Raw genomic sequence first — 22,054 nt, 5'->3', positions numbered from 1 at the left:
ATTTCTCCTTTGTGATAGTATTTTCTACACACATGACTTAAAGAAAGATTTTCATTCAATTAAATAGCAACTACTAGTCTTTTTCCTTATTAAAGGCTCATTAAATTTTGATTATTGTACCATGAATTCTCGACCCTCTAAGCAATTTAGGAACATACATAAAATTCTTATAACACTAGTAAGGATCCAAGTTTATCTATCATTTGTATTTAATTCCATCAATTTAATTTTTCGATCATTAAAAAGTGTTACAAATTAACATGTGACATTCAATTAATATTAAACAGTTATAATGGTTTACTAAAAACCTATTATGACTTGTATGCTTAGTTAGAAATTTGTTTAAGTGTAGAAATTAATAAACTTGTTTAAACTAATGATAAGAATTAGAGCTTGCATTTTTTAATATTACAAGTTCCACTTTATATTGAAAATTTTTGGTGAAAAAAATAGTTGTTTGGCTTGAGAAAATTGTTGCAAAAATATTATCAATGGTCAAACCCAATTCATAACCATTGCTCCCTTCGTCTCTATTTATCCTAATGTATGATATTTAAACAATTTTTCATATTTTTTTGGTAATTAAAGACATTGAAATTTAAAAATGTGATATAAGATAAATAATGTATATTAACTTAAGACTCATTTCGTCTCACTATACTTTTCGCATTATGAAAACTTCATGGGAATTATGAAATTTGAAACATGTATATTTTGCAATTATCAAGTCACATACATTAGTAATTTTTGTAATTAAAAAAGTGCATAATTCAATGTTGGGAGAAGGTAAAACAATAAACACTTTTGTTGTATTAACTCATTTTTACATAACAAAAAAAAATGGGTGGAAATATATCTATTTGAATATCATGATAACAAATGGGATGATCATTTTGGTACATTTGAAAAGAAAACGGGATTTATAAAAAAAAAACAATAAATAAATAAAAAAAATGAGAAAAACGTAGTGTGAGTGAGAAAAGGAAATGGAAATAGTATATTAGGGCAGAGAAAAAGAAGCGAGAACGACTAAGGAGTACTACATAGGAACGATGAAGGTAAATAACTAGTTATTGTGTAGTCTAACTAATGTAAAAAACAACGTAGTTAAAGAAAGGTATTTCGTACATAATTTGTAAACAAAAATAGAGTATGAGAATTGGATAGCGTAAAAATGCAATGAACCAAGGTGATGCAAACAATCATGAATGTAGACACACGTACATACACAGTGTTGTAATACGTTATGTAGACACACGTATACAATAATACAAATACTTGGTAGAAAAGTATAATATAAATAAAAAAAAATAAAATATATGAACCATATATTAGAAAAGTAAACATTGACGACACAAGCTTGTATGAGAGTGAGTGAAAAACAAGAGAGAAGAAGAGTAGGAAGGTTATGGTGCATACTACTCTTATTATGTTTGTTACTGTAGCATCACTGTCGTATTTGCCACACATTATTATTACAAGTAAAGAAACACACGCAATATGTGTGTGCATTATTAAAAATCTATTAACTTCTTATTTTAATAAAAAACAATAAATATTAGTAGTGTAAATTTAAAAGCCGTAGGTAAAAAAACGATTTAAAAAATAAAATTGTTGATTAAAAAACAATTGATGAAGTCATGTTATGTAGTATTTGTTGAGTAATTAAAATAAGGGTTGATAAGAGAGTGAAGAATAGCTAAAGTGGATAGAACTTCCTTCTTGGTTTCAATCGATTTTGGGATGGATTCTCATCAGACGCCTATATGGCTCTCTAAATACCAAAAATTATGTATAGACTATGCGTGTAAAAAACATGGAGATTTGAGTGTTGGAATTTAGGTTAATAATGATTATTATTACATGAACAGTGATGTAGTTGGGCTCATTAGTATATAGTATATACCGACGGATGCAGTAGTAGTTGGAAGTGAAGAGTATAGTCCGTAGTCCGTGGAAGTGGGGATTGATAGATAGATAGATAGATAGATTGATTGATTGGGTTTGAAGTTTGAAGGCAAAGTTGAAAGGGTTTGGTTGGGTTACATCTTACTTGGTACATGATTAAGTAGCTCCTTATTTATATCTTTCTCTGCTTTCTCTTAGTGTTTGGTTGGTGATTACTGATTTAGGTAAGCCGGAAAGAATGGCGTCGGGCAGATACATGTCGTATTCACCGTCACCATCAACAACCCCTCACTCTCCTCACATCGCTGGTCTTCGCTCTGCCTCCTCCACTCTCGCTGATCAAGAGAAGTATTTTCTCTTTCTCTCTCTTTAGATCCATACACTCTAGTCTTACTTCTGCTACTGCTCTTTTTACTTTTTTAGTCAGATCTCCGATTAACTCATTTCATTTTATCAATTAGATTCATTTTAACAGATCTCTCATTTTGTTTTTTTTTTTTTTTTTTTTTTTTTTTTAGACTAGAATTACTACTGTATTCATCAACTCATCACTTCTTTACTTACTATAACTTCAATTAAATTAAATTATATGTAATCCTGATCCATCAAAATTTTCATTTAATTTGCTTATTTTCGGATGATATTATGTATGTCAATTATGATGATTTTAACTTATCGGACTTATATGTATGGGACAGATACCTTTCAGAGTTGTTAGCTGAACGTCAGAAAATCGGTCCTTTTTTGCCCGTGCTTCCCTACTGTTACCGTTTATTAAATCAGGGTGAGGTTTTTTTTTTTTTTTTTTTTTTTTTTTTTTTTTTTTTTTTTTTTTTTTGCATTACTAGCTTCTTCATAACTTGCTAATTACCTCATTAATCAACCCATAATTTAAGCCAAATGCACCCTCCTACAACTGTTGCTCCAATTATCTTGCTTGTCAACCAATCTTTTCTGTTGTTTCTTCCCATTGGTGTCTTTGATGTCTCATTTCTATTAAATCATAAGTATAATTCGTAATCTTTCAGATTTGTACCTTCAAAATGTCATTGTTGTTAAACCTTAACTATTACCATAAGTTACTAACTTAATGATGTAAAGCTAATCCCATGGGAAGGAGAAAAATTATAACTAATTTAATGTGCTGACAAGCTTGATGAATTGCATTTTGTAGGAGACTTTGATCTTAATTGCTAGTTGCTTTTCTCTCTTAATAGCATTTTAATCGGAATAATTTTTGGCAAAATGTCTGGTAGATGATGATGGAGGGGTAATATACTCCACTCCTAAACACTATATATGAAACAAGTTTTCCATGTAACATGCATCTAGAGGCTGTGTTTTTATTATTGCTGTGTCCAGAGAGTGGAATATCAGCATAGAGGTCTGTATGAGGGAAACCGATAGACTCATCAAGGATCATTGTGATAAGTATTTATTGAGATGACACGGACTTGAATTTCCTAATATTCCCTCATGCGTCACTCTCACTCTGTCTGAGGGAAACCGATAGACTCATCAAGGATCATTGTGATAAGTATTTATTGAGATGATACGGACTTGAATTTCCTAATATTCCCTCATGCGTCAGTGATGCTGTGATTAACTTCACTCTCACTCTTTCTTTCTCTCCCTCTTTCTTGTTTGGTAAAAGTTAGCCTCCACCCATTTTGTTTCATATATTATAAGTCCTGAGGTGAAAGTCCTACTTATCTTTCTTTAGCATACTTTCTAGGGCCGGACTTCATCATAATAGCGAATCCATGTGACAATTTCTTGTTGCTTCTCTTTTTATGGTATGCTATTTTTAAGCAAAATATCCTTCTCGATCTGTTTTCATAATGTGTGTGAGTATGGGACTGGCAGAGTGTTTGATATGATCTATTGTGACATTTATCTTACAAAAAGAAGGCTGAAATTCCTTTTCAGATCATTGTCCCGGTGTCTATGATGAGCGTCCCTAATAAGGGTCTTGCATACAATAGACTAGGATGGTACTTTGTGCAGAAAGTTTTCAACCATCGATTCAGAAACACATGGATATTCACGCCGTTTTATGACAAATAAAAGTTATAAGACATTATAATGAGGCATTTGATTAAGTCTACTACTCAACTATGACATAAAGTTAATAATTCCTGATTTGTCTATTTCTGCTTTGCAGAAAATTTACATCAGATGCTTTTGTTAATTGTTAGCGTACTTCATTTTTTAATTTTTTTTTTTTTAGTGGCACTAGGCAATCATATCTATATACCATGGCATTATACTTGTTACTTAATGTCTTCATCTAACAAATTTTAATACATTTGTTGTTTCAAAATCTAGCCTTTCTGACCATCATGGACAGTCTCTTTAGCAATTGCTGCAGGCATATTTTTCTAGTGATATGCTTTGTCATGCTAATTATGGTGGGTATCACTCTCAATTTGTTGTTTAGGGTGTATCAGTCTTTGGTGGATGCTTGGACAGGATAGGATGTATCTTCATTTTAGCAATTTTACTGGAAAAATTTGACTGATATTGGTGTTCAGGACTTCAGGAGGTTTTGTATACTTGTTTAAGTTCATTTTTTTAAAAATTAATTAGCAATTGAGAGGTCATCGTGTGCCTGTATGTAAATTTTGGCTGACAAAAACACAAGGGTGGTTATCTTCATCTGACCTTATTGTTAATCTCTTGGGCATCTTGGATATGCTGTGGACGGATGTGGTTAAGATATACATATATGTTCACGGAGAATATTCTTATGGAATATGTGCCCATTGAATCTCTATAATGAAAACATTTGGAATTACCTCTTGTGTCAGTCATTCAAGAACTTATCCTTTTGTATTATTTATTTACTCATTTTAATGCTTATTTTACTTTGAGCGGGTTTGGGAAAGTGACTGCTTGTGATGTGGGACATTGTTAGCTTTGCCCAATGATTAATTTTATGTAGATGATTAGTTTATATTTACTTTTTTGCCCTTTATTCTGTTACTAAATTTGTCTTTTCACTGTCCCCCTCTCCCTCATTTGTGTGTGGCCGGGGGTGGTGAAGGTGTCTGATAGCTGAACTAACTTGGCAAACTGTATTGTGTTTGTGGTGAATTGCCTACTAATATATAACAAATGCTAACTAGTACATCTGTTATTGAAAATTGACATTGAGCAGAAATATTGCGTGTAACTACACTGTTGGGGAATGCATCAATATTAGATCAAACTGGGCTTGAACATGCTAGGCCTCTGCCTTCTGGAGGAATATATTCAAATGGAGGAGCAGATATGAATGGATGGGCATCACCTTTCCAATCAGAAGTACGGATTACTGACCATTAACACGACCTTTAGTTTTCGTCAAATTTTACTGTTTAAAAATTTTTACTGACTCAATTGTTGTATCTTAGTGCTAACATTTTGTTGATAGCGTATCCACTCTTCTCATGACAGGCAGTGATGAAGCTAACAATGTTATGGAATAATATTAGGTGTAGGTTGGACTGGTGCTGTGAAGAGGGATAATTCTTTTTATTTTAACCCAAGGCATACTAATCATTATCCTTGATTTCATAAATCAATCTGCCCATGCAATACTAAAATTCCAGCCATTTAAAATTTTATTCAAAGAGGTGTCAGAAAAAAGAGTTCCAGACTCTATACTTTAGGATCCCTCTATTCAGTACCTTTTTGTGGAATTAGTTCTTCTAAACATGGCCTTGACTTCAGACTCAGTTTCTGCTATGAGCATTCTGGTGGTTTCTGAAAATATTGTGGACCTGTACCTGCACTGTTCAAGAATAGACGTGGTCATCAGGTCATGTGGGGAGTCTGATACTATGTTGACTTGTTATTTTCCTAAATGGATATTCACAAATCTCCGTGGACCCTCTGTTAGATATTGGGAACATGATTCCTTTTTTTTGTTGTGCGATTTCATTTACAAATGTTAGATTTCTTTGCAGATGTCTGGTCTTTTACACCAGTCTTCAGCTCAGAACTGGCTTGGTTCTCATGGTAACTCGTCAGGCCTTATTGTGAAGAGGACTATCAGGGTGGACATTCCTGCTGACAACTATCCCAATGTATGAAGTTGGTGTGGTTCTTATATAATTTGATTATGTGGTCTTGATTAGTGAATGACATTTCTTATACGACACAATCTCATTGTACCTTTTTTAATCGCTGTAGCAGTACAACTTTGTCGGGCGACTGCTTGGCCCGAGAGGAAACTCTCTCAAGCGTGTTGAAGCTACTACTGATTGTCGTGTTCTTATCAGAGGACGTGGCAGCATCAAGGATCCGGCAAAGGTAATCATTATTGTTGCTGTACTGTTGTCATATGTGATTTTGTTAATTTACCTTCATGCTGCTGCAACTCATTCCTGTGCACTTTGTGTCTCCAAGAAAGTTATTAATTTGTGTGGAATGATTATATATAAGGTTTTAAGTTAATTAATTGGAAAATGTTTGTACAATTGTGCTGATTGTGCGTGTAACATGGTTTTACTGGGATGTTGAGCACTAGAATAGATGTTGCTTCATTGCCTTGAATAGATGTTTTGGCACAAGTGCCCAAACCCATTTTTGGAAGATATGTTTATAGGAAAGTTTTTTCTTTCCTTTTTTTTTTTTTTTGACACATATAGGAAAGTATTTTCTGGGGACACGGAACAATTGCAATTATGGTGGAAGATATGTTTATAGGAAATTTTTTTCTGGTAACATGGAACAATTGCAATTATGGAGGTTGCTACGTTTACATAATCATTATTTAAGTACCATTGTATTGTTAGGGAGAAGTGGAAAACTGAGATTCTTTTCATCAATTGTTAGATTTTCTATTGTAATGCTATAATTCATCGAATGTTAGATTTGCTAAATTTGCTTTCAATCTGGCTTGGATTTGTGATGAACCACAATTTAGATTGGCGATTTGGCGGATCTGAAACCAGAATTTGCTCATGTCCCTTAGCAGATTTTTGCACCCCTGGGACTATCCAAATTTGTCACATGTAACTGTTCTTTTTTTGTATGCTATGTAAATGTGAATGATATGCACTGTCTTAATTAGTCCCTCCGTCCCAAATTATAGTTTCCGTTTGTAGCATTTCACTGGAATTAAGGAATGGGAAGAGGGAGTGTGCGATGTACTTGAAATTTTTCTAATAGTACAATAAAACAAGTGTGCAACTAATGCACCTTTTGGAGTTTTCTGTTGATTTTTTTGGTAGCATTTTCTGTTTATTTATTTAGGCAAAAGCCTTCCTTTTTCTTACGATTATTGTCGCTGCCCCCACCTACCACAAACGCCTGGAACCACCACCAACACCCACACGGCTCTCATGGCCACCGAAAACCACCTCTACTTCCCTCGCCTTCCTCTGCTTAATTTAAAAGCCCCTAAATAAATCAAATCCTCTCAAACTAAATCAAAAAAAGCTTTTGGAATTTCCCCAATTATTATTAGTATTTTTTAAAAAATTTACTTCAACTCCATTTTCTTCTTCCTTCATACATACATATACATAGCAGGATCAAATATACATATACAAGCCCAAGAAATCTGCTGCCTCCCGTCAACCACCCAAATTAGCTTTGAAGTGTTTTTTTTGAGAAATTTTTTGAGGGCTTAAATATGCGTGAGTGCTTTATACACCAATCTACAATTTATAGGTGAGAATACTCTTTAAAATTCGAGGATCTGATATTCTGATTAGAGAACGGAGGCAACGTTAGGGTACTTGGCGAAAATGGGAGATTACAGGAGGAGATAGAAAATGAAAAAAAAAAATAAAGTCAGAAAATGAAAAAGGAGTTCCCAACTTAATGAAGTCAGAAATTGATGGGAATAAAAGGATGCATGGAAAATCCAAAAAAAAAAAAAAAATCAATATGGGAACAAAACTTGGGGAAAAAAAGGATTAAAGTGTATTGAAATTGAAAAAAGTGAGGGTATTTTAGTATTTTCATAGCACCTTAAAAAGGAAAAAAAATCAAACAAAGAACAACATTTTGGGACACCCGAAAAGGAAAACAGGAACTGTAATTTGGGACGTAGGGAATAACAAACATGATTGCAACTTGGCAAGTATTGCTTAGCAATTCTAAGACATGGTCCTTTTCGATAAGCATTATGCTTAAACTACATCTTCTGTCAAATTACTGCATCCCTTAGTGATATGTAACATAGGGTATGTTCAGTTCAAATTTAGAAATCAAATCACACCGGATCACCAGGTGAACTGACTCTAGCCACACTATAGCTACAGAAAGAGGTCATGCAAAATTGGATAATTAAATCTTGTGAGTCATAATATTTGTTTCTGCCTAAAAAGAAAGCCAATTGTTGTTGGTTGGTGGGTTGACGAAGGAGTCAAAAGCTTATTGGAAGGTGGTCAGGTCATGAGGTATACTAAGTATAAATGTTGAGAGGAGCTGGAATGTTGTGAACTTGCGTCTTTACTACGTCTTGATTTGTATGATATTAGGTTAGTATCACAAATAGCCTTGATATTCTTGTACTGATGATAATGCTGCTGGAATTTGATTTTGGTTGCATTGAGATTGTATGTCTGGATGTGTGTACACTTCATCTATTGTTGGTTGGATGTATGTATGAGGAATGGCTTTTAGAGAGAGAGAGAGAGAGAGAGAGAGAGAGAGAGGGGGGGGGGGGAGAGGGGGAGAGAGAGAGGGAGAGAGAGTGAGAGAGAGAGGGGGAGAGAGAGAGGGAGAGAGGGAGAGGGAGGGAGAGGGAGGGAGAGAGAGAGAGAGAGAGTAGGATCCAAGAAAATGGGTTAGTACAAATTATTAACTGTAGCTTATTGTTTATTACTTCCATCGTGAACTATTGCAACACTTATCTTTTTGTACTATTCATTTACATATTTTTTACTATAGTATTGAAGTAGGATGAAATCAATAAAAGATGTTCATAAAAATAATTTATTTCATTTCATTATATTATTTTTATATGAAGTATATTCTTACTAAGTCATAATTATGATATATATGTTTAAAGTTGTTTCAAAAAGTGTTGAGTGTAAGTTTTTTTTTTTTATTTTTTTTTAATAATGGAAGTACTTATCTACTCCGTAGTAGTTACATAGTAATTTTGATTACTTTATCATTCACTCCCACTGTTTGAAATTTGATTTTACACAATCTAATTTAAATTTCCCCATACCCTCAAATGCTCTTTATATCTTGGACCACCACTCCCTCACCAAGTTTTACTTTATCAGTTCATCATATCCCTTTCTCCCTCCGCTACAGCTCTACCAAACCCAGAACCTCTCTCCATCACCACTAAGCACTTCTCTACTCTCTTGCTACTTTCTTACGAATGACATAAGCATCTAGGTTGCAAGATCTCGAGAATTCTTCCTCACTTCAAACTTCAAAGTTCTAATACGCTAATTATATGATGATATCTTGATTTGGGGAGTATTAATGAAAGGATTAAAGGAAGATTAAGACATTAGTAACCTAGAGGCAAATAATTGTTTGAGATTCATTAAGGTCATGGATATTAATACATTGAATTTTGAATTCTTAGTTTTTGCCAAACACCTATTTCAAATTGAAAGAAGGATTCAATTTCTAACATTCCTATTCAAGCATATTAAATGAAATCCATTTTCCCAAAAACAACCCATGGTCCTTTTTGTGCATTTTAAGTCATTTCACTGGCATTAGTCAAGCTGTGCTGAGCGTCTGAAAATAACTCTTTAAGGCGGTGGCTTTCAATGAACGAAATTTATTTTGGCTGGTTCTTTGCATAATTTATAATTGGTATTATTATTTATCGCAAATTTGCAGTTTGTGGATGGTGAAATTAGTCTGTTTGTGTATCCTTGTAAATTTCTGAAAGTATTGCGTGTAGTAAAAGAGTTTTGAGATCAATTACTGTTTTGAGAAATTACTGCTTGATATATCTGTATTTTAGTTTGTATAGAAATACTAACACAACAATTCTTGCATCATCTTTTTTTATCAAAGGAGGATATGATGCGGGGAAAACCAGGGTATGAACATCTTAATGAACCCCTCCACATACTTGTAGAAGCAGAATTGCCTGTAGAAATAATTGATGCCCGCCTGATGCAAGCACGTGAGATACTTGAAGATCTGCTCAAGCCTGTGGTATGTTATTCTAGGGGCTACAGAAACTTAGCATAACCTTGTGTTTTATTATGCTTATATTTTTTGGACCTTAAATGGTATTCTAACAATCTCATCTTTCTTAATCAGGATGAGTCTCAAGACTTCTTCAAAAAACAGCAGCTGCGAGAGTTAGCGATGCTAAACGGTACACTTCGTGAAGATGGTTCTCACATGTCTGGTTCTGTATCTCCGTTTCACAACAGCCTAGGGATGAAGAGGGCCAAGACTCGGGGGTGATAAATTATGATGGGATTCTGGAGAATTATAGCTATGAAGGGTAAACTGGACATTCCCATGCTACTGGTACTGATGTACCTGCCACAGTGCTTCTGAAGTCCCAACTGCCATCGGGGCACTGGTGCAATTAGTGTGCCAGTTCTATTTTTAATGTAATGGTAAATCAAGCATGTTTAGCATCTAGTCTGGGTGGTTGAGGTCATAATAGCTTATATTCTGGAATGACCAGTTGAGTTTAGATGGCTTGCGTTTGTATGCTTCTTTAGGCTAGTTAGAAATCTGCCTTTCAGTCTTGTATTATGGAGGTATTTCTTTTTTAAAATGATATTGTGAAAGTTTTGGTAGGGTAATGGTAGCTATTATTATATGGTGTGCTTACAGTGGAGAGCAGAAGCACTACCCATATAGATGGGTTTGAATGTCTAGTAGCAGTTGTAGACTTGAATGGATTGATTTATGAAAAAAATTTAAAGTTTGATCATAGATTTGGGATCTTACCTGTTGTATAATTTTTTTGCCCTAATATTTGTCTTTGAACTCGTTTTGAAGCTAGGGTTGTGAATTGTGACGAGGGAACCAGGTCTAAAATGGGAATGATAATGAATAAATCAGAAGCATACATGGGAACAATATTTACTGAAATAATAATTAAACTAAAACAAGCATTCTTCCCAGTGCCCTAGGATCATTACGCGAGAATTCTGGAAGGCGTGACATGGAATGATAATGCTGGAAGGCGTGACATGGAATGGTAATGTGATGTTCGGTGAAGGTGGTAGATCTAACTTGGTAGGTTTTGGAGGCATTGAAAATTCTTCAGTATAAGTAGTGCTGTTTCCAATACTCCGTAGTACCTTTATGGCTTTATAAACACAGGGACAGAGGTAGAGATTTTGCCTCCTGCTCCTTTGGCTATGCTGCTCTCCAACTTGTAATTTATCCCATACTTTTTTTTTTTTTTGAAAACTTATCCCATACTTTCTGCTCGCAGAAGTTACAGAACATGAAATTCAAAACCAAATATATTCAGATAGTACATGCTCTACACTTATTTAACCCATACCGTTACAAACAAGTGGGCTATGTACAATGTGAGCAACAATCGTGTGCTGTTTAAAAATAAAAATTAAAAACACTTCCAACATTCTGTCAAAACAAGAGTCTGGGTGCAAATACCATCCACCTAACCAGCTTAACTAATTGCTGTTGAAGGTAGTACATATGATGGAAAATTCTAAGGAAGATCTAAGAAAGCATTAATTAAGCTTCTGCTTCATCCTCGTCTACTTCATCCTCATCTTCAGCTTCATCAATACCAACCCAACGGGTGAAAGCAAATAGAAATTCCTTGAAGTTAACCATTCCATTTCTATCCCAGTCCATCTCTTCTGCAGTAGCACAGCAACACACGTTAGGAATTACTAGTAAGCTTCTATCTAAACATGCAAGACTCTTTTACTAGCAGTTGCACAGCACAAAGAGTTGACGGAAGCCCTACTAATTCAATAAACATCAATGCCACAAACAGTCTCCTGTTTAACATCTCTCACCAACCAAGATAAACTTAATCCTTGCAGAGGCTGATCACCTGTACGGCTCTAGTAGAGATGATTTTAGAGACCCGGTTCGGGCAACCTAAGGTGCTAGAGGCACTTGATGCCCCACTGCTGGATGCCTAATGAAATTCAGTCAAGCATTGAGTCCATGTTCCCAAATCAGGTGTAAAGAAGTATTAAGAAACTGTATCACACTTAAGCAAATTGCAATTCTAACAGATCATCTGGAAGGGAAGAGGAGAAAAAGAAAGAGTGCATAGATAATGATGATTCTGTAAGATAAGCCAAGTCTAGTAATAAAGAATTATGTCTGTATATTGGAGAACACTACTCCATATGAGAAACACATAAAGGGACATTCCAAAATGTTTGGAGAAGAGAGTATTACATTACATACTTGTAGAAGATACTAAAATTGATTATATAATAATGATGCACAGCAAGAGTAAAGAGAAAGGAGGTGAGGATGCTGACCAAATCTTTTCATGGCGATTCGTCCTGAAGAACGTTCTCCGGAGGTAGTTTCATTAATAGCTTGAGTCATCTCAGTCTTGCTGACATAGCCATCCTTATTTTTGTCCAAAAAAGCAAAAGTATCAACAAGGGTCTCAAATGTGGCCTCCAGATTGGGCAAGCCCATACGAGATTTCTAAGGGATACATTGTTAAGGCGGAATCAAATGATCAATCAATCAATCAATCAATTAAACATTCATTCATTTATAGAAACACATACTTCAGTATACATATGAATCAAGTAAGGAAGGATACAAGTTGAGTCTTAGAAGGATCCTCCTGAAGAAGGTAGACAAGACAGAGAAGGACGATAAATTCATTGAATTTGATGCCCATATCCTCATTTATATCACATGCCTTGAAGAAATCATCAATCTCTTCCTCGCTGAAACTAACTTCTAATTTCCGGAAGCAAGCTTTTAGCTCACTGTGATCGATCACATCGTTATTATCCACATCTTCCGATTCCGAATTGACCCCATCACATTCAACAAGCAACCGGGTCAGATCTAGGAACCAACACTATTGGTATGATTAAAAACATGAAAACAAAGATATTAAATTTTTTAAAAAAAAGCAAAAAAAATACCAAATTGTTGAAAGATAGCCTTGCATTTTCTAAAGCTTTGATCGATTTTAGGAAACTTGAGAATGATGGTGTTGAAGGATTTCATGGCAGTTCCTTTAGAAGCTCTCTTTTGCATAGCTTCAACCATTTTAGCTTCTAATTTGGTTTCTGGAAAATGACTCGATTTAGGTGATTCTGCAACTACACCCAGCGCACCTCCCATATTCACCTGATTATAAAACATCAACATCGGATCATCAGTTTCAGAAACATCCATCTCTTCATTCACTTGTTTTAAATGTTTACCTGATTAACAACGGATCAAACTCTGCTTCTTCTTCTTGTTGAATAATTGAATTTCCAGAAACACACAATAACTCCTAAAAGATCGGAACTTTTCAATGGCAATGCTATTCGCGAAAAAACATTAATTTTTGGGGTGTTTCTCTAGTCATGAAAAAATTAATTAATTAACAAATTAATGTTTTGTCAGAGTTAAATTAAAGTTAAAATGTTACGGGGTTTGGACAGATTGAAGTAAAAAAGATTATGTTGGGGTTTCAGTTTAAATTTTGATGGAAATAACAAGTCCCATCTCATTAAACTTGTTTGATCATTTAAGCAGGGGTTTGTGCCACACCCACCACCTGTTGTCTGTTTCTCAATCTTTTCTTTTTTCTTTTCTTTTTTGGAATAAATTTAAGCCATATTATTATTGAGGATCAAGTAATGAAGTATGATAGAAGTTTGCTAGTATGCCACACACAAATCACAATGGATCACAATGTCCTCGTCATATTGATAAAATTGAAGCACTTGTAATAAGTATGAAATCACTCCCAACCAAGATCTCTGTACTCGTATAATCATATGAACTTTCTATATGATTATGTATATATTGTAATTCTTGTTCAATACGAGTAATAGTAATTCATAAAGATATTTACGAGAAGGACATTATTAACTAGTAGATTTCATAACTCAACTAACCCAAAAATGTATTTTAACCTTTTAGAGTAAGTCGAAAGGTAGAGAAATCCTTCTTTCCATGCACAAATAGATATGGAACACGGAGTACGAAATAAATCACAAGATGTATCTCCTACCATCTGCATAACTAGGGGTGTCTATTCGGTTTTTAATTTTCAAATCCAATCCGATTCAAATTTCTCATCAATCCAATCCGAATTACAATTCGGTTATTTGGATCCGATTCGAAAATCCGAATTAAACTACATTGCAAATTTTTAGGGCCTAAAGTGATTATAAAAATAAAAATGCAACTATAAAGTTTTACATAATTTATATTAATGTAATCATCAACATAATTTTACATGATTAATATAAATAATCATTATTTGTAAAAGTATGGTTTCATATTTCGGTTAATTTGGTTTTTTGGATTCAAACAAGGTCAATCCAATCCGATCCGAAAATCCGAATTTTCAAAAAATTTCAACCCGATCCGATCCGATTCGAATTGATAATTTGGTTTGGATTGGATTGGATTTCGGTTTTTATTCGAATAATGGACACCCCTTTCCATAACGTGTTAAGGTAACAAGTACTTCGTATGTTTAGATGTACCCCCTCCGTTTTTAAATACTTGCTCCATTTCTTCATGCGTGGAGTTTTAAGAGAAATTGGAGAAAGTAATAAAATATGAAGGTAGTGGGGTAAGTGGAAAAATAAAAAATTGTAAAAAGCAAAAGTAGTTGAGAGAATTGGAGGAAAGAGAATATGAAATTAATAAAATATGATTTTGTTGGGTCCACTAAAGAATGAATTAAATATTGTAAAAGCTTACCAAATAAGGAAATGAAGTATTTATAAACGATCGAAAATAAAAAGTGAAGCAAGCATTTAAAAACAGAGGGAGTATTAAATAATCAAGTCCGGGTAAGTGTTGGTAAAGTGGCGGGCATGAAGGCAACTGTCGCGTCGGTAGCAATGCAGGTGAAGCCTGAAAGTGATACTCGTACGTATCTTTGAGATTTCCTTTATAATTAAAATAAAATAATGAGAGAAAAAAAAGGAAAAAGGGTACTGTAAGACACGTAATGAAACAGGAAAAGGGGGAAAGGGGAGATGACAGACAGCAAAAGTCTAAAACCCAAGTGGATTCTGGAGAGAGATTTTAGCTGCATTTCTTCGTTTTCTAGCTAGCTAGGGTTCCGATAAGGTATGTATATTTATGCTAATTAATTTCGATTTCCTGTATTATATTATAGTATACAAATGCCAGTGGTTAAGGTTGAAATTTGAATGCAATGTGTGATGCATTACCATCTGTTTGAATTATCAAATGTTCAGGTAATTGGAGTTCATTGAATCGGATCAAAGCAACCCATGTCAGGTATCCCATTTCATCTTCGTGGAATGTGGATTTGAATTTATGAGATGTGCATTTTAATTTAATGAATGTTGATTTTATTTCCAAGGGCTGGAGGATGATACAGACACAGGACCCTCGAATCAGAATCAGAATCAGAATCAGAATCATATTCATAGAGATAAACGAGGGAAAAGGAATATCAATCTAAGGCTACCTTCCTCCTTTTCCATCGAGGACATACGGGATCCCAAACAGGAATCTGCTGTCTTCACATTGCGTCAAACCCTAATTCACCGCAAATTATTGCCTGCAACCCTTGATCACTACCATACTTTGCTTAGGTTCTTGAAGGCTAGAGACTTTGACATTCACAACACAATACTCATGTGGGAGGGAATGCTTTGCTGGAGAAAACAATTTGGAACAGACACCATTTTAGAGGTATCAATTTCTACATTCCTGTTGATCATCTCTCTACATTCACTCACCTACCCAACTTCTATGCCTCACTCTTTGATGTAGGATTTTCATTTTCAAGAGCTTCAACAAGTCATTCAGTATTACCCTCAGGGTTACCATGGACTTGACATGGAAGGCAGGCCAGTTTACATCGAGAGACTAGGAAAAGCCAACCCCACTAAGCTCATGCGCATCACCACTATCGATCGCTACTTAAAATACCATGTCCAGGAATTTGAGAGGGCCATACAGGAAAAGTTCCCTGCCTGTTCCATTGCAGCAAAGAGAAGGATCTGCTCAACCACAACAATCCTGGATGTACAAGGATTGGTATGTGTCATATTATTACATTACTTATTCTGCAAGGTTTAGATATCTGGTTGCAATTGCAACACCCAATAGTTTTAGTCAGAATAACAAGGGGGCATTCACATGAATCTTATTAGCTTACAATAGTTTGTATCTTGATCTAGGGGATGAAGAATTTTACTAGGACTACTGCAAACCTTCTTGTTGCAATGTCCAGGATAGACAGCAGTTACTACCCAGAGGTATGTCTTTCTTCTTTTTCAATGCATACTCACTTCTTCTGGTTCTTGTTTCTTAAGATTTTTTCTGTATGCAAATATACAGACACTACATCGAATGTACATTGTTAATGCTGGTCCAGGATTCAAGAAGATGGTGTGGCCTGCTGCACAGAAATTTCTTGATACAAAAACAATAGTAAAGATTCAGGTAAGTTTCAAGTTTTTGTTTGCTTTTTATTTTTATTATTACTCCCTCGAGTCCCTCCATCATCATAATGGGTCATATATTTGGGTTTAAAGCTTTGTTAACTTTGACCCTCAAGAAACGTCTGTTGTTTAATGATGCACAAAGTCTTCCGAGTCATTTTATAGGAAAATATTTTTTTTTGAAAACAATTTTGGTCAAAGTAAGCAAGACTTACGATAAACTTAAACTTGACATATCATTAAGTTCATAGAGTAATAATTTTGGGTGACATAAATGTGATCAATTTTCTTATTTAATACAGGTTTTGGAACCAAAGTCACTCCCTAAGCTACTGGAAGCTATAGATTCAAGGTTCAGGGAGCTTTTTACATTGTTGTTTATGTTTGAAGGAACATCTATTAGTTTTTCTTAGCTTCTCACCCTCTCCATCCCTCTTTCTCCCTCCATCCCTCCTCTTCTTCCAGCCAACTACCTGACTTTTTGGGCGGCTCATGTACATGTTCTGTTTATGGTGGGTGCCTTAGGTCTAACAAAGGCCCCTGGAATGATCCAGAAATTATGAAAGTATGTGACTTTCTCTAAACATATTTGAGCTCTATTCTTGTTGTTATGAACAGAGATTTGTTAAAATTATATAGCATGCGATTTAATTTTCTCTCCTTTTCAGCTTGTACATAATGCAGAAGCATCCCTTGTGAAGCAAATGACAAAAGTATCACATGACCAGAAATTTGAATATTATGTACAAGTACTACCATTAAAGGTATGTCCAATGTTATTATTGTGGGCTTTGTGGCAATTGTGCTGCATAATATTTTTTTTATGCTTTAACAGAGCTCTAAAGGTGATTTTCTTTTTCTTGGTTGCAGGGGAAAAACTGCGGTAAATCAGCAGTAGAATCAGCTTCAGATATTGATGATTCCAGTTCTCCTACTGAAAGAAGGAGCTCATCATTTTCCTTTTTGGCTCCTGTTCATGAAGAAGTGTGTTCTCTTATCTTAAGAACCTCTAAAACTATTCCCAATGCATGATTAATGTGTAAACATGTATATGCATATAGCAGATCTACAATTGGCCATTTTCTGTGTTCGACATGGTTGCGTGGCCTAGTGTCCAACTCGGCTATTTTATGAAAACTTATATGATGTCCAAAATGAAGGGTCGAGTGTACTACCCATGTCTGAGTGTCGATGATATGACATGGGTACTTGATGTAAAATGGAGAGCCCTTGTAACATAGGCCATTTTAGCATATCATTGCATGATTGAGTAGTGCTCATGCCACAATTCTTGTAATTTTTTTTACCTTGAACTTTGCTGTATGCAGACTAAAATTGCCGAAGCTAATGAGTACTATAGTCGCAATGCCCATTTTTCTGCAACTGATAATGCGGTCAGAGGTGATAGGGTGAGAAAGCCGCATACCTCATCTTCTTGTACAGATGGTCCTGTTACAAGAATACTTGATTCTGAAGGTATTGATCTTGAAATTTTTTCCTGTAAGATATACGATGCTGATGTTAACGTATTGGCTGATCCTGTCTCTATTGGATTTGTACTGAGTTGCTGTATATTTACTGGCTGGCATCTTATTTATCTTTTCTTGTCAATTTGGAGTATGCTGAAAATGTGTACTTGACAAATTCTCACATGCTGCAGGTACTTCCTCTATATATAGGCTCTTCAAGTTTGAGATTATAGTTAATAACATGAACATACGATCCCTCACAAGCTCTCTTAAGTCTCTACTTGTAAGAATTGTCGCATATCTCTGTCTAGTGCTTTTTAGGTTTTGGCCTAGGAGAAACTCAATTCATTTATCTAGCTTATCTGACCATGGAGTGGAGAACCACACACAACTAATTAAGAACGAGAATGGAAAAAACTGTGTGCTTCCTTGTCTAGAACGTCTTCGCATAGTAGAGAAACGTTGTGAAGAGCTTAGTGAAAGACCGGCGGCTATCCCTCCAGAAAAGGAACAATTGCTTCAGGAATCTTTGGATAGGATCAAGAGTGTTGAATGTGACCTTGAAACAACAAAGAGAGTAAGAAAAATGCTTTTTTTAATTGAAATTCTTCTGAAGAATTGATATATTGATGAAACTGAAATACCAATTTTATTAAGGATTTTTTTTTTTTTCACTATAGGTGCTGCATGCTACAGTGATGAAGCAAGTTGAGATAGCTGCATTCTTGGAAAATCTACAGCTGTCCAAATGCCATGTGAGTTAATAATGTTTTTATTTATTTATTAATTATATCTTTTATCAACTTTTACTCCCTGCTTTGTAAGCTATAAAAAGTTGCTGTGTGTCTTAGTTTAATCACTACCTTTTCTTCCCAACTCAGTAGCTGTTTTTTGCTACTTGCCTCTGGATAATCAGTCTCTAAAACGTGCGATGCTAATACTGTTCAGTGGCGGATCTTGGCCAAAAATATTAGAGGGGCCGGGATTTAAATATTTTACCCCTCGCTCAAAACTAATCACTATGTTCTAATATTTTATAAGTAAAATAAGGTTATTTAAGTTCATTAACTAATTAATTACAATAATATACTGGGGGCCTGGCCCCAAATGGCCCCGGTAGAAGGTCCCCCTAATAGAACCCAGGTGATGATGTGTTCTTGGTTTTGTATATCTGGCTAGAATGCTGGATAATTGAAGATATTAGACCTTCAAGAACATGGCCTACTATCTCAGTCATACTTATTGAATGAACTTTTGTGCAACAGTGCAAGCACTTGTTTTACAATATGATATCGCAAATCGCCCATCCTGAGAAACTTAATTCTTCAATCCTAGTCGTGGCTTGCTATCAGGGGGAACATCTGGATCAAGCTTTTTCCTTGATGCTATCTTTACAGTAAGGTTCCATTTGGTTTGATGTAAATTATTTTCATGGAAAATGATTTTCCCATTTTTCTTTGTTTGGTTTGCGAAGGGTGGAAAACAATTTTCCCAATGGTGAAAAATGGAAAATTGCATCATCAATGATTAAAAAACATTTTCCTTTACAAAACAAGGAAAGCCACATTTTCATCCCTCCTCCTTACCTCCTTTTTACTTTCCTCTCATCCATCCTCACATTCCCACTCCTATTTTTGATTTTTCTTTTAACTTTTTTTGTATGCAACCAAACAAAGAAAAACTAATTTGCAATTGTGTTTTTCCTTGAAAATATGTTTTCCATGAAAAGTAATTTTTCATTGAAAATGTTTTACATCAAACCAAATGGATCCTAAAGGTTTTTTAAGAGATATATATCATGAAAGCTATTTACAAACCAAAGTAGAGATTCTATTGTTTAACTCTACACGCTGCAATTTTATGGTTATTTAGATAAGTTAGCTGCAAAGTCTACACTTTTTCTTTATTGTTCCTTAGATAACATGAGAATTTTCTGGATGATGATTGTCTTATTATTTTTTATACTCTCTAACTAGGTATATATGGACTGATATGCATATTCCTAGTCCTAGAGATAGTTTTTCATCTCAAAGAAGTATTTTCAGATCACGATGTCCATTATGATAGAGAATAGTTCTAAAAAATGTCTCCTTAGGTCATTTTTCCGATTCTTTTTTTTGCTGAGATCAACATCTTTTCTTAATAATGTTTTCATCCTCTTTTCTAGTATTGTTAAGCAACCCATTTACTGCTGTTATCTTTGAAATAAGTATCTGTATTAGAATCATGTTGAGTCAGCCATTTGTTCGTTTGTTTGTGTTTGCAGCGGAGGAGGTGTTTCTTTTGAGTTGAAGTAAGCCACCTTAACTTGCTGATTTTACTTTGGCCATATTGTTGACGGGAGTGAGAGTACATAAAAAAGGCTAAAGCAAATTTCACCACCCACCCCACCCCTTATTTATTTTTTATTTTTATTTTTTTTACAGTTAACTACTTGGCTTTTGTTTGGCTCCTCTTGTTAGTTGTTATCGGGTAGAAAGAAGCCTTTAATTTCTTCTCTTGGCTAGTTGAGGCCGAGGGGAAATGCTCATAGCTTGTAAAGTTGTTCAGTGGAGTTGTAGAAGGATCAGGGAAAAAAAAAAAAAAAAAAAAAAAAAAAAAAAAAAAAAAAGAGAGAGAGAGAGAGAAAAAGAAAACAAAAAGGTAATGAATTCTCTTTCTTTTTTCTCCCATGGAAAACACTAAACTAACTATTAATCAATGTATATTGTACTAAGTAGATAATTCTATGCTAATGAAAATGTTAGTCATTGCTTACCAAAGATGCATCCTTGTTCCAATTGGAGCATTCACCATACATATATAGTTACTATTATTGTTGAAATACTTTTTACTTTTGTTGGTTGGATGTTTGACTGTTGCAAACGTTATTGTTCGTCGACAAGTTCTAACATACAGCATAACCTGAGTATGAAAATACATATGTTATTCTCTTATACTCTGTTTGGAAAAGAAATATCTTTTTAGAAAATAATTTTTCATTGTTTGCTTCTTTGCACCCATCTTCTCCCTTATAGGGATGTTCACAGTGCTGTTTAAATTTTTTGGAAATCGTGCATAAATCGCAATGTATGATTTGCTCACATTTGCAGACTGCACCGCAATTTTCAAATTGCAAACCACACAAAATCACAAACTACGGTTAAGTGTGATCTACACGTACAGTGGCGTAGCCAGGATTTTAACGTTGGTAGGGGACTACCAACTAATACTAATCAACTACAATATAATCCAATATAATCATATTAAATTTTTAAAAAATAGAATAGCCAATTAACATAGACTACCATTACGAAAGAAATACCATTGATATCAGTCATAGAGAAAAAATATGAACAACCTTACCACTATTAAAAGGAATCAAAAGTGGTCACAAAATTGACAAATAACATTTCAATATGGGGGAAATTTAAATTCATCATTATTATCATTATCAGTTTATAATTTATACTGTTATAATCGTGGAATCTCACTCAGTCACTCATTACTACTAATGCGTATATTTGACAGTTTATATTTAATGGAAGGATTTGAGTGATTTTAATGTTGGAAATTTGAAGGATAGTCTTAGAAAGCAACGAGTTCTAAGTTTGATCTTAGGAGCAATGATCCCAAAACCTTAGTTAACAACTAGTTTGGACTTTAACAAAGTTCTCTTCAAGTAAAAGCTCAATAATCTCAAATTATATTACAAAACATGCTCTTAAAATAATTGACATACAACTAGTATATATAGGAAAAATAAATCTATCCTACTTGCTCCGCAAGCAAACTAGATAAAAGTCCTAATAATTAATTAATGAACCAAAATAGTCCCCTAACTAATTAACACAATTTTGGAAGCCCAAGGCCCCATAATTACTACTAAGAAAATAATAAAAATATTATTAAAACTCACTTGTAAAACCCCTACTTTAAGAGTAAGGTAAAACCAAGAGATTACCTAAATAAAACAATAAAGATAGTTGTGATAAAGGGTTACTCGATTCACATCAACTACTCCCTCCGTATTTAAATAAGTGAAATGTATAGATTTTTTGCACTATTCACCTAATCCACTTTGACTAATGTTTGTGATCTATACATAAGAATAAAATAGTCTTATGGGTATTTGTT

General features: G+C 34.4%; 3 protein-coding genes across 10 annotated transcripts; 2 read left to right on the top strand and 1 right to left on the bottom strand.

Annotated features, from left to right (window-relative positions):
• Positions 1–1,911: 1,911 nt before the first annotated feature.
• Positions 1,912–10,796, top strand: LOC110710986 (KH domain-containing protein At5g56140-like). 5 transcript variants are annotated; one of them, XM_021889341.1, is made up of 8 exons: positions 1,912–2,056; positions 2,133–2,256; positions 2,607–2,692; positions 5,069–5,214; positions 5,859–5,978; positions 6,085–6,204; positions 9,898–10,041; positions 10,150–10,796. In XM_021889341.1, the coding sequence occupies exons 2-8, from the start codon at positions 2,147–2,149 to the stop codon at positions 10,297–10,299; spliced, it is 876 nt and encodes a 291-aa protein (XP_021745033.1). In that variant the 5' UTR covers positions 1,912–2,056; positions 2,133–2,146; the 3' UTR covers positions 10,300–10,796. The 5 variants fall into 5 exon arrangements, with proteins under 5 accessions (XP_021745033.1, XP_021745035.1, XP_021745030.1 ...); XM_021889339.1 differs by having other exon boundaries at positions 1,924–2,056; positions 2,107–2,256; XM_021889342.1 differs by having other exon boundaries at positions 1,930–2,036.
• Positions 10,797–11,277: 481 nt separating this feature from the next.
• LOC110710987 (probable calcium-binding protein CML21) lies at positions 11,278–13,656 on the bottom strand. Its single transcript, XM_021889344.1, has 5 exons — positions 13,245–13,656; positions 12,960–13,167; positions 12,626–12,828; positions 12,330–12,504; positions 11,278–11,687 (listed from the first exon to the last, which is right to left on the bottom strand). The coding sequence occupies exons 2-5, from the start codon at positions 13,159–13,161 to the stop codon at positions 11,560–11,562; spliced, it is 708 nt and encodes a 235-aa protein (XP_021745036.1). The 5' UTR covers positions 13,162–13,167; positions 13,245–13,656; the 3' UTR covers positions 11,278–11,559.
• A 1,070-nt stretch (positions 13,657–14,726) lies between these two features.
• Positions 14,727–20,657, top strand: LOC110710995 (phosphatidylinositol/phosphatidylcholine transfer protein SFH13-like). Of its 4 annotated transcripts, XM_021889357.1 has the most exons (15): positions 14,732–15,120; positions 15,252–15,294; positions 15,380–15,714; positions 15,796–16,062; positions 16,206–16,283; positions 16,366–16,470; positions 16,772–16,821; positions 16,935–17,034; positions 17,138–17,233; positions 17,340–17,453; positions 17,798–17,945; positions 18,130–18,515; positions 18,619–18,693; positions 20,205–20,231; positions 20,365–20,657. In XM_021889357.1, the coding sequence occupies exons 2-14, from the start codon at positions 15,288–15,290 to the stop codon at positions 20,223–20,225; spliced, it is 1,782 nt and encodes a 593-aa protein (XP_021745049.1). In that variant the 5' UTR covers positions 14,732–15,120; positions 15,252–15,287; the 3' UTR covers positions 20,226–20,231; positions 20,365–20,657. The 4 variants fall into 4 exon arrangements, with proteins under 4 accessions (XP_021745050.1, XP_021745047.1, XP_021745049.1 ...); XM_021889358.1 differs by lacking the exons at positions 20,205–20,231; positions 20,365–20,657 and adding an exon at positions 19,204–20,197 and having other exon boundaries at positions 14,727–15,120; positions 18,250–18,515; XM_021889355.1 differs by lacking the exons at positions 20,205–20,231; positions 20,365–20,657 and adding an exon at positions 19,204–20,197 and having other exon boundaries at positions 14,731–15,120.
• Positions 20,658–22,054: the final 1,397 nt, after the last annotated feature.

This window comes from Chenopodium quinoa, unplaced genomic scaffold (assembly GCF_001683475.1).
Source record: "Chenopodium quinoa cultivar QQ74 unplaced genomic scaffold, ASM168347v1, whole genome shotgun sequence".
Lineage (NCBI taxonomy): Eukaryota > Viridiplantae > Streptophyta > Magnoliopsida > Caryophyllales > Amaranthaceae > Chenopodium > Chenopodium quinoa.
Note: the sequence above shows the minus strand (reverse complement) of the source record. Positions and strands in the feature narration are given on the sequence as shown.